We start from the raw sequence: 12,872 nt of genomic DNA on the forward strand, positions 1-12,872 counted from the left end.
TTTTCCTAATACCCCTTCTACTACAGTAAAAGAAGGGAAGCTGATCAGAATTGGATCTTGGCCTGACAGGATCTCAAAGGGCAGTGACAGATTAAATCCCACCACATCCTCTCTGGTGATGTATACAGCACATGTTGTTGGGGCAGAGTCTAAAGGAGAAGAGAAAAACGAGAGCCCTTTACACAACCCTGTCACTGAAAGTGTAACAGTGTGTGTAGCATGCCAGTTTTTCAAAGCTTTCGAAGGATTGCCTAGCCAGCCCTAAGCTACCTTCTCCTTCCATCACTGTTGATGAGAAGTCACTAGATGAGGTATACTTCAGCTTTATGTGGGCATGTAAAGAAATGGACAACATTAGGACAGGAGATAGCACAGAACAGCAAAACACATACAGCACTTAAAACATTCAAACATTCAAAAACATTCCTTCTGGATATTTTTCTAAAGTTGAGAAAAACTTACGTAGATTTTATCTTGCTGATATCGCTGGAATAAGTTGTGCATAATAGAGCCTTCATGGAGATCTACAAGTGCCGCCATGTCTTCCACGCTCTCTGTGCTTGTTTGATGCATAGGCGTTACTTTTTGGTGTGTGATCGTGCTCTGTTTATAAGTGAATACCTGAAAGAGGGGAAACAAAGACAATATAATAATCAGAGCACACATTCAAAAACTTCCATCTGAGAACGGAGGTTTCACATCCATTCCTATTTCTTATCCAATTTATCAGTGTGCAGACTTGTAAAATATAATAGCCTGCCAGTGATACCTTCTTGTAAACTTTTCTGACAATAACTGAAGCCCCAGATACCTACATGGGTCGTATGAAACTAGTACATACTGACAATGCACTGAGATCTTTTCCTGTTTAAGGGCAAATGCAATCTCGTTTCACACTGGACTACTGTTAGACTTTATCGGGAGAAAAATAAACCAAGCAATAATCATTTCCAAAAATCCCAAACTAACCAAACAAAAAAACATCCCTTACAGTAAGCCCCACTTATAGTCAAATTACTCTGGGAGGAAATGCTTTACAGTGCAAAACAGAAAACAAAAATTATTGCCCTAATAGCCTGCAAGTGTTCCTATGTTTGATCCGAAATCCACTTAAATGTTTCTATTCAACTCTCCAGTCAGGAAGTCATCATTACTCCTAATGTAAGCAGCATGCTAAGTTCAGCATGTACCAGATATTTGGAAATGAATAAGCCAAGAGATTTCTAATTAATTGACTTTTGAGATTAATTTCTGAAGCTAGTTCCACACAAATAGTAAAAGCTCTAAAAAAGCTCAGTCAGAAAACCCTTCTACAGATAATCTGTAAAACTATCACAAATACCCCAGAATCAGATAATCAGCCAGGTTGGAAAAGACCTCTGAGATCATCGAGTCCAAACCATGACCCAACACCACCCTGTCAACTAGACCATGGCACTAAGTGCCACATCCAGTCTCTTCTTAAATACCTCCTCAGTCAGTGACTCTACCATCTCCCTGGGCAGGCCATTCCAATGTCTGATCACTCCCTCTGTAAAGAATTTTTTTCCAATGCCTAACCTCAACCTCCCCTGGTACAGCTTAAGACTGTGCCCCCTGGTCCTACTGCTGGTTGCCTGGGAGAGGAGACTGACTCCCACCTTGCTCCAACCTCCTTTTAGGTAGTTATAAAGAGTGATGAGGTCTCCCTTGAGCCTTCTCTTCTCCAGGCTAAACAACCCCAGCTCCCTCAGCCTCTCCTCATAGGGCCTGTGATCCAGTCCCTTTACTAGCCTTGTTGCCCTTCTTTGGATACTCTCCGGCACCTCAGTGTCCTTCCCAAACTGAGGGGCCCAGAATTGGACACAGTACTCCAGGTGTGGCCAAACTAGTGCTGAGTACGGGGGAAGAATCACTTCCCTGGTTCTGCTGACCCCACTGTTCCTGATCCAGGCCAGGGTGCCATTGGCCTTCTTGGCCACCTGGGCACACTGCTGGCTCATGTTCAGCTTCCCGTACATCCAAATTCCAAGGTCTCTTTCTGCCTGGCTGTTCTCCAGCCACCCTGTTCCCAGTCTGTAGCGCTGCAGGGGTTGTTGTGGCCAAAGTGTAAGACCCAGTGCTTGGTCTTGTTAAACATCATACCATTGGATTCAGCCCATTTATCCAGCCTGTCCACAGCCCTCTGCAGAGCCCTCCTACCCTCCAGCAAATTGACACTCCCCCCCCCAACTTAGTGTTATCTGCAAGTTTGCTGATGATGGACTCAATCCTAAAGATGTTAAACAGGACTGGGCCCAGCACTGATCCCTGGGGGACACCACTGGTGACCGGCCGCCAGCTGGATGCAGCCCCGTTCACCAGCACTCTCTGGGCCCGGCCCTCCAGCCAGTTCTTAACCCAGCACAGAGTGCCCCTGTCCAAGCCATGGGGTTCCAGCTTTTCCAGGAGTATGCTGTGGGAGACGGTGTCAAAGGCTTTGCTGAAGTTCAGGTAGACCACATCCACAGCCTTCCCCTCATCAACCAGGCAGAATGCTAAGAAGATGCATACATCCTCAATCTAGTTAAACTTTTATGAATACCAATAACATCACTAAAGACTGTAAAACAATAGATTTCAAATTCAGCATCCCATTTCCTTTTAATTTACATCTTGGCACCTCACCCTTACAGACATATGCCTGCATCTCATAGTCAATGCTCCTCAGGAATTACTTGCCCCTGCTAATGGCACCACTTCAGTGTAAGGAAGTCAAAGCATGGAATTAATGCAAATACTTTGATCACGTGGAACATCAGAAAAAAACAAAACCCTTTCAAAATCCTTTAAACTAATATTTATCGAGCAGATGGAAGCAGAGCCATAACCATCAGCCCAAGCACCAGTGAGCACCGCAGGGCTGCTGCTGCAGGCTGGGGGTCACTTCATGCAGCACTGCCTAAGGGGTCACTTCTGTGCAAAAGAAGAAAACCCTTCTGAGGTTTTTCAGTGTGCTGGTAATGAAAGACTGAACAAGTGTCATCGTAGGAGGCCATCCAGGCAAACAGGGATGTTGTCTGTCCTGCTGAGACCAGCAAGAAAAAGAGACTGAAGAAGCAAGAGGTTGAAGGTAGATCGGAATAATCATCAAAGCTCTGTACTTGGATATCCTACCAGCTGACAGAGGAGTACTGTCTGAACATATTTATTCATTAAAATAGTATCCTAGCCGTAACAAATGCTGGCACAGGCCATCACACCATTACAGATGTCACACAAGCACAAAGCATACCAAAGGAAGGCTAGGGGAGAAAGGAGATCCAGGAAACAAATTTCTAACAGGCACTGGGAAGCATCACAGACATCAACAGGATATGTGAGCATACTATCTGAAAGATCCTATGGATTCAGAACATCCAAAGCACAATTCCTAACGGAGAGAAAAAGACAGTTACAGAGAGATCAGAGCCTTATTTTGCAGTGAACAAACATCAGGATGACAGGACAAGGATTTGTACAGGGCAGAGAGAAAGGACGGAGAAAGCAGCCACTTGTACATACATGATCCAGGAGCATGAGGTCCAAATACCTAATAGAGAGAATGAATGTGGAAAGCATGAATTCATAGGAAAACTTTCGGGGCTGAAAAGTGTTTGTAGTTCCAAGAATAACCACACAGAGAGCAAGTGGACTTAGAGATAATTACATCTCAAAAGTAATAAACTGCAGTTTCTAGTCAGAAGAACCATAACCAAAAACCCAAAAGTCATTCTGTAGAACATAAATACCACAAGCTGAAAGATTTGGAAATAAAAGGGATTTAAGGAGAGAAAATCCTAAAAAGTAATCAACTTAACAAAACTTATCATTCTGGATACAGAAAAATTAGACTCACTAAGATAATCAGGAAACCAAAATGGGATGGCAGCTATCCTGTGAACATGGAAAGGAAGCAGAACATCACTTCTAGGAGGACAATCTCCATGTTTGTGATGTCTGTTCTTTGACATGTGATACACAGGTTAGTAGAGTACGCAGAGCACCCCATACATCACTGAGCACGCTAATCAATGCAAAGAATTCACAGAAACACACCGATGTTACAACTGACTTGTGCATGAGAGTACTACTAAAGATGGTCTCTGCAGATTCATCCTTCCTGCTCAAACCCACTATTTTCTCTTCTTCAGACTCATTGTTCTCATACTTTCATCTCTCCCACTCCCTTCTTGTTTGGGTGAGGAAACGGTTCTGTGAGTTGACTCAGAAATAGGACTGTGCATCAACCAGCTAGAAAGCACTCCAACCAGTAATAATGGCTACCACACAAATTAGAAAGAAGGAGGACCTCTTCCCCAACACTGGGTAGCTACTTTTCCTTTATTTTTTACCAGAACCATGGTAAAAACTCAGTCAAAATCATCTAACGAGATCAAAGTCATGAGACAGAACTGCAAAATCACATGCACAGACCTCAACTCCTTAAAATGGGCTTTTCGCAGCCCTGCTGCTCAAGCCCTGAAAGGCCTGCTTTGTTTTATTTCATCTTGAATCACACCCTTATTAGGATAAGGACACGGAAAAGCTATGTTGAACTTTATCGTTACTAATTAGAAGATCATGTTATGAAATGTTACAGCACTTGAAATCCTCAGGAAATAGGAACCAAGAGCCATTCTGCAGGGTCAGCACAAAGGAGAGGAAGATGACCAAGTTGGCTCCTGAACTTCAAGAGGACTCTCTTGGCAGAATGCAGGAGCATCCATCCTCAAGGATCTTGACAACATTTCTGAAAGGTCAAGTGAAATATGCAGGAAACTAGAATAAGATTTAAGACAAGCCTAAATGAGAATTCAGCAAAAACTCCTTTCCTTTCTAGATATAAATGGTTCAAGATAACAAACAAACTGAATACACAGGAAACTCTAAATTAAACCTTAAAGAGACAGCATGAAAAATAAGAATTTTCAATATTATTAGGGAAGTGAAGATTAGAGGTTGAGATAGGATGGACCAATGCAAAAAACAAAAACAAAAGAACAAGCTTAAGAAATATCAGACAAACAGCAAACTCAGCTAAACAACAGTCAAGTGCATTTCACTGGGAAAGGAGAACACCTCAAAACTGTTCTACTGTCGCTTCCACAGCTTACTGGTGCTGTGATGAACATGCCAAAAAGGGACTTAAATGAAGATGCGACCTAAAAAGCCGGGGAACCAATGCTATCCCACACAATTAATCTGGTACATGAAAGAAAAAAGAAAAAAAAAAGAAAAAAAAGTTCTCTCAAGCCTTCCATTTAAGGGAAATATCACAAAACAACATAAAATTAATTTTCAGCACAGAAAAAATACCCCTAAACTCAAAATCTAATGGAAACTGTATTTTAACAAAAGATTTAATTTGTAATACAATTTATTAGCACAAGCAAAGTACATCAGAGTAGGCCCTCAATGACAGGACTACACATGCTTTCTCTTTTATTGTATCATTTTGTGACATGATGCCAAGTGAAAAAAAATCCTGCTTGAATCAGGTCATTAAACAGCATAAAGAGATTTCACAACAGCCGAGTCAAGTGAGCTTAAGAGAATGCTGAATTAAGTGCTTATGTACATCAAAAAACCCACACAATCCCCACTTCTTTCAAAAGCTAAAAGTCATACTTGGGATTTCCAGCCTGCACAGAGCCCACACACAACTGAATCTCTCAGGGTGTTTTTCACAAGGAGACGGGGTTTTGGCCTCCTGCTGATGATCCATATTGGATGGGAGGAAGGCAGAAGGTACTCCAAAAGTTTCCTGATCAACAATTTGGTATTTGAATTTTACAATCTTCATTGTTCTAGTGAGAATTCTGTGAGATTTTTATTCAAAGACAGAAGTAGGCTTGTCTGCACTTTGGAAGCCCTGAAGCAAGCTAGATCATTACTGAAACTGTTCTGTGCAAGGCAGTCTACTGAAAAGCTTACATGTTGCAAGCATTTTAAAACAGCCCCTTCTACACAGTGACCTGAACCCTCACCCCTCCCAAACACAACTCCCACCCAGTGAGGGCTCAGGTTCCTTTGTTCAATTCAAAGACTGAGAACTAGATCAGAGCAAAGGGTGGCCATGGGCACTGGCTCCCCACTCTCTAGACTGGGATAAGATGCCTGCCTGCAGCCTCAAGTTGGACCACCACTCATGGCCATCATCTACCATGCAGGCAGCAGCCACGTCAGCTGGTCACCTGCCATCAGCTTCACTGTCAATAACACATCCTGGATGTGGTACTGCCTGACTGATGCCAAGTACTGAGTGCTGAGGTTCTTGGGAATGGTTACGCAGCTTAGCGTGTCCCTGCCACCAGCATTGTTGCAATAAATCAAGAGGGTTTCCTGGTAGGGGTAACAGGAATGGAGCAACCAGTCTCCCTCTGCCGCCCTCTTGAAAATTTTTTATCAACTCTAGATGTACTCTACAAACTGCAGGATCTTACCGAAGACAAACCTGATATGCAAACACAGAAACCAGAAATATCAAAGTCTTGTCACTCACTGGATTCAAGTTGCTCAAATCCATATAACCAGAGGGATAATGTAAAATATAGCGAACATAAAATTCAGTAAGATGGGGAAAGAGAAGACAAAGAAGTATTGTACAGAAGTCATCTGAGAGGCAGGTTTACAAACCAAAAATATACAACCTACAAACCACAATTTTTTCAATAATGCCAATGATATTAGTGAACCAACTGCTACAGCATCTGGGCAGCTCACAAGTACCAGAAAGTAAATCTAACTGATCTAAGAAGTGAAGCCTACAGCCTTTCTGTCACTGCTGCAGAGATGAGCACAGCCCAGCAAAAAACACGGAACTGTACAGAGAAACATCCACTTAAAAATATCAATTCTTTTTTCATTCTCTGCTGTTGGTCTGAACTCAGAATCATCATTTGTGTTTCCCTCGTGTTTAGAAGCTAAAAGAATGCAATAAATCTTACAAAATGTCTTTATACATGAGTCTGAGCAGAAAAAAGAGGCCTTGGGCTCACATTACAAGCTGTGGAATGCGGCGTTCCAGGGAACAAAATAAATCATGACAAGTCCAAGGACCCTGAGATTAAACAAAAAATTAAAATGTAGTAGTTTACTCTTTTTTCCTGGAGAGATCTACTGTCTAAGTAGATACTTAAAATACAGGACAAGGAGGCTCTCTTATAAATCAAAAGTAATTTAAGACCAAATGTAAAGCAGATGAACTACTGACATTTTAAAATTTTATGGTTAGTCATGACAAGACTGCGACCCAAGAAATGTTTTTGTCCAATAATTTACTATTTCTCTGTAACAGCTGACCTTAGACATCCACCTTTTTGTCCCAAAAAGATCTTTCAGGAAACAAGATGTATCAGGGCCCAAGGCTTGCTTTGATGTAACATAATTTAATCTCATTCAAAGCAACTAGAAAATGTCACAATGAAGTTTCTTACCTATTAAACTATGAAGGAAAATGAAATAATCTTAAGAAAGGCATTTATTGATGTCAAGAAAAGAATATTACCAAACAGATATCATTACTACTGTGACTAACTGGCCTTTTCTTCAAGCAACAATCCCATACACATATCAACTGAGAACCAGCCACCCATTTTGTAAAATTCGTCCCCATTTATGCTAGGAATCAGCCCATTCCCCAGCCTCCCTTTCCAGTTTGATACTAAACTTGATCTCTAATGCAAAGTGTCTAAATGATCACTTAGCACATTACTGTACCTTCCTAACCTGTAAATGGTGTGCAATCCTGTACTTTATTCTTAACTTCTGCTCACTTTAGTTCCTGACATTTTCAGTCTTTGTTTTTTGTCCTATCAATCAAACCCCTTCCAAACCCTTCCTCTCAGTCCCCTTTTCATATCCCTGCTCAGACTCATCGAGGTGTGGGAATTTCATGTCAGTAATGCTCCCAGGTTCAGGTGCTGGGAGTCTGTCCCAGAGCCTTCCCCCACCTTCTCCCCAGCCTTCAGCGGAGACACTACCAGTGATGGCTTCTAGCACCCCCTGAAAGCTTTCCCACTACAACTTTTGAGTTCTCACACCCACGCAGAATATCCCTTTTTGCTCCCAAGCTCCACAGTGTGGGGAAGCACACTGCAAGGATGGCAGTCCTGGTCATCGCCGCAGCAGAGCTCAGCAAACCCACTAAATCGCGCCTCTTTGTTGTTTCCCTACACACTGACCACTGTCAATAAGCTTGTCTGACCAACACTTCCCACCTAAAGCCTATTCCATGAGAGGCATTTCAAGGCAGTTTACTCCATACACTGAACTGTTTCTGTTCATAGACAAGCTCTATCATCAAGTATGAACAAGTTTCAAATTAGAGGTTCAGCACTTATGACCTTTCAATTGGGCTTGCCTACAAAGACAAGTAAGAAATTTAATTCCAATTAAACACACGCATTTTACCTAGATTACACTATTGTAAGCTAAGTCTCTAGGCAGTCCAAACTAATTCTTACAAGAAAAAAAGTGCATCTTTACTTTTTTTCCAATTGACCTTGTATAATTTACAGTACCTGTAGACACCACAAAGCTCAATGTTTAAGAGGTCCACCTATAAATACTGTGACTGTAGCTCTCTAGAAAATGTGCAACATTCCTGGCATGTCACCAGCACCTTCTTGACCATGGAAAAGTGCTCCTTTCTCCTTATGATTAAAGAAGGATTGCAGCTGCCCAAGCTTTCCCACAATGTTGGACAAAGTGAGGCTGTCCAAGGGCAGCACACAGGAGACGTACCACAGGATGGGCCCTCAGCTCCCTGCCAGGCAGCTCATCAGCAGCAGGGTCTCAACTAGAAGCGAGCTTTGGCTGCACAGGAAGTCAGGGAAGAGGCTTCTGATCCCAGAGCAGACTCCATCACGTAGCAGAGAAACAGAAGGTCTGGGACCATGTTCCCCACGGGTTCAGTCCCCCATCTATCTTGGGACACCCCACCGAAGGCACTTCCAAGTCAGTGTTACTCTAAGCAGCACCCAGTAAACAGATGAAATGGCAGTATTACTTTTGCTTTCAATGTGTATCACCTTAACTAGCTCAAAGGACAAGGGGTCAAAAACTGATGGTTTCCTCTTCTCATGAGGAAGAACAAAACACTAAAAAAGCCTCACCCTTTTCCACACAATGGAAAAGTGGATGGACGATGGCAGGCACTGAAAGCATTAGCTTTCCTGTCAACATCATTTACAGGGTAAGTAACAAGTGAAACTTCAAGTTTCAAATTCATATTTATTCAGTGATTCATATAAGATAAACAATATCTACTTGCAACTGAATGGACAAGACTGAATTTGAAAAAAATGCCCTGATTCCAAGAAGCAGAACAATTATTTTCAATAAGCAGCCTATAAATTATACCAGCTTTCTTGAGACACGAAGCAATTCATCTCAATAGGGTTTTTTTTTAAAAACAAAGACAAAAAAGACGAAAAAACCCTGGCAGGTAGCTGACTGGGCTATCTCTGAGATTAGAATAGGAGCAGCCTGTGTGCAACTTCGCAGCAATGCTTCCAGGGCAGCCAGAGCTCCAAGTGGCCATCCCTGCAGAGCAAACCTTGTTGCAAATGAAGGTTTTCCAGAAAGGGGACACACCAGTGATGCTCTCCAGGATACCAAATAAAAACTGAGCAATGCCATCATGAGCCTTTGGGCCGCATCCCTCTACCTTCTTCTGACCTCGCTATGAACTGTCCATGTCTGGGCTGTTGGCACAGCTCCCATAGTCCATGGGTACCAGTGGTGCCCAAACCCTGTACGGATTGTCCCACCTGCAGGAAGCCATGCACAGGGGGACCAGGAGTACCTGGGAGCTGCTGACAGGTACAGCTGCTTGGCAGGAAGCTCCTGTCAGGAAAGTTTGTGGTGCTTATCAGCACTGGATTATTTCCAAAACCAAGGAGGCTTTGCCACAACACCAGCTGTAAGGGCTGAAAGGTCCTTGCATCAGCCTGGAGAGAGCTGGTCCCGCTGCACAGGGGGGCACTCCCTCTGCAAAGCTGCAGTTGCAGAGGGCGGCAAGGGAATAAAAAGAAAAGAGACTCAGAAGAAAGGCTTTTACGAGGAAATGGATGGCCTTGATGGTAACTTTCAATGCACTGAGACAATACAGGGCTTCGGTTTCCCTTACTCCTCCCACCAGGCCTGGTCCAACCCAGCTCTGGTCAGATGCAGCTGGACATCACAGCTTCATGGGTTGCTTGCCTGGTGCTGGCTGAGTATCACCAGCTGACAGACCTGCAGGAGCACTCCAGCAGGCTCCAGTGCCAGGGCCATCCTCACGCCAGCCGTGAGGTAGCTGACATGGCCGGGAGCCAGGCTGGAGAAGAGCACAGCACAGACAGCACATGGCTACTGGCGGTATGATCCAGCACACTCCTAGAGTAATACACCAGTCAGGGACATCTGCACAGTTTTACAACCCACAGCTATCTCTGTCCTGAAAGACATTACCCACAGAGGCTCGAGCAGTAACCTCCACAGACCCAGTTCCCTCACACCTTCTCCTCCTGCAGGTCTTACACTACTGGTAACAGAGCGAAGTATGCTTCTCTTCCAGGGCTTTCCACCAACTCCATCTCTGTGTTCCTCTTGTGAAACCTCCCTATCTGCACTCACTTCTCCTCCCTACTCCTCATCCTGCCATTATGCTCCCAGTTTCCCTCCTTCACCACCTGGTGTCCTCTCCTGCCCGCCACCTCCCCTCTGGCAAGGCAAAAACTTGCTTTCCACCCCACACATGCATTTAATTTTGAATTTAAAGTGTCCAGTCCCTGAAACGCTGGCAGAGGTGCACCTCAGTCCAGCTGTCAGTTAGCTGGTTCCCTGTCTGTTCTGCCCACACCCAAGGGAGGACCTAATGTCACAGGTAACACACAAGGGCTGTCAGACAACAAATGAGAGTTCTTATTTGAAATAGGAGTGTAATTGTTATGTAAGATGCCCTAAACACATCAGGGCAATAAAATAATATAGAGCAAGAAAAGGCACTGGCAGGCACTAGTCCTGAATCCACCCTCTGCATTGACTGTTTTTAAAGCTGTTTGTGAATTAAAGATGTGACAACTTGCATATGCATAGAGGAAGTTCATAAATATGCAATCTCAGCTTTCAGATCTCCTGATAACATTTAACCATAAAACTCTAAATTTATGTTCTCCCCTCCCTCCCCTTTTTTTAAATTTCTCCAAGTCTTGGCTTGGTTTCTGCTAGTGTAAATGCTGTAAGCCTCACAGCAACAATACTCGATTGTACTCAACTTTTTAACCAAACAAGTTTTTGTTCACAACAGCAATGTGTCTGCTTCACTAGAACCTTCCTGCCTTAATTTAAAAAACACCTTTTACGTCTTTCCATACTGACACGTTTCCAGAGAAGCAGAATAGGCAAGAGATTAACATGAGACTGAACTTGTGGAGCTTGAAGTTGTCTTTGAGGGGATCATTTTCAAGACCTTTTGAAGTCACTCTGCTGACATTTAGATAAGGGTCTCCTCTCATCATTGCTTGTTAAAAAAACCCAACAACAATTAGTTTTAGTGAGTTTTTTGCCTTTACGTTACAAGAATACAAAAATCTGAATATGAGATATGGTACTCTTTGAGTTTGCAAAGATCACAAAATCATAGAATATCTCAAGTTGAGAGGGACCCTGAAGGATCACCAAGTCCAGCTCCCGGTTCCCTGTAGAACTACCTGAAACTAAACTATGTGACTAACAACATTGTCCAGACGCTCCTTGAGCTCTGGTAGGCTTGGTGCCATGACCATTGCCCAAGGAAGTCTGTTCAAGTGCTCAACCACGCTCTGGGTGAAGAACCTACTCTAAAATCCCCTGACACAGCTTCATGTAATTTCCAATTGTGAAAGCTTAAATTCAAATTGAAGCTTAAGTTCCTTGCTTTAAAAACCAACGAAAACCAGAGTCCCTTTACAGTTCTTTTAAAGCTTACTTTTTTTTCCCTACAATATCACAAAATGGTATTTCTACAGGATCACTAATTGCCTTGTAAAGACAAATCAACTCCTCCCCTTTACTGGCAATCTGCATGTCATGCTCCTTACCCACACCCCTGGCACTACTTACTGTTGCTCAAGCCCAGAAAATAGGAACTGGATACAACCCTAGCTTGAACATCAGCCCTCACTCTTTCCCTGTCTTTGAAGGATAAGGGGCTTTTCATTAAGCCAGTGTTTACTACCTGCTGTTCCTGCAGGTGGCCTGTGGTGTGAGGTTTTGACACAGCTATACTGCTAGGAAGAGAGCCAAGGGTATATTTTATCTACAGCTCAAAGCAGTCCTTTAATGAGGTAACTGTCTATTCAACTTCCCTTCCACAAAAATTATGTAGAAAAGGGAGGAACTGAATACAGTAAGCTCCTAAGGACATCTATCCATGAAAACAAATATGGACATGACACACAATGGAGAACACTCAAAGCAGAATTATGGGCAGGTGAACATGAAACATTGGGCATTTTCCCCAAATCTAAGCACACAGTACAGTTTCTAGAAAAGCCTTGTTAACAAGGTTATATCATTTCAAAGTTAATTTTTATCGTGTACTGATCTCAAAACAATTCATCAGCCTTTCAGGAAAGGGATATCTGAGGAGAAACAGTATGGCCACTCCCTCTGTCACTACAGCCATTAATTTAGTTAAACAGCAACCGGGAGTTTTTCCAGCTCTGACTGAAGATAACCGGAAGCTGCCCTCAGACAACAGTGGGAAGAGGTGACCACTCCTACGTGGCTGGTTCTGACACGCAGAGGTAATTATACTGTAGGCAGGGACATACCAGCAGGTGTCCAAAGCTGCCTTTTAACCTGCCTAAGTTAGCCCAAGTCCCACAGCAGCACAGTTTCCCCTG

General features: G+C 43.2%; 1 protein-coding gene across 1 annotated transcript in view; it reads right to left on the reverse strand.

Moving 5' to 3' along the window:
- MYO10 (myosin X) overlaps positions 1–12,872 on the reverse strand; it is a 167,117-nt gene that overhangs the window by 93,159 nt on the left and 61,086 nt on the right. Inside the window, exon 3 of the mRNA XM_050316122.1 lies at positions 463–621. Within this exon, the coding sequence (XP_050172079.1) occupies positions 463–621 (159 nt within the window). The remainder of the gene's footprint in view (positions 1–462; positions 622–12,872) is intronic.

This window comes from Myiozetetes cayanensis, unplaced genomic scaffold (genome assembly GCF_022539395.1).
Source record: "Myiozetetes cayanensis isolate MyiCay16 unplaced genomic scaffold, myiCay2020 scf1, whole genome shotgun sequence".
Lineage (NCBI taxonomy): Eukaryota > Metazoa > Chordata > Aves > Passeriformes > Tyrannidae > Myiozetetes > Myiozetetes cayanensis.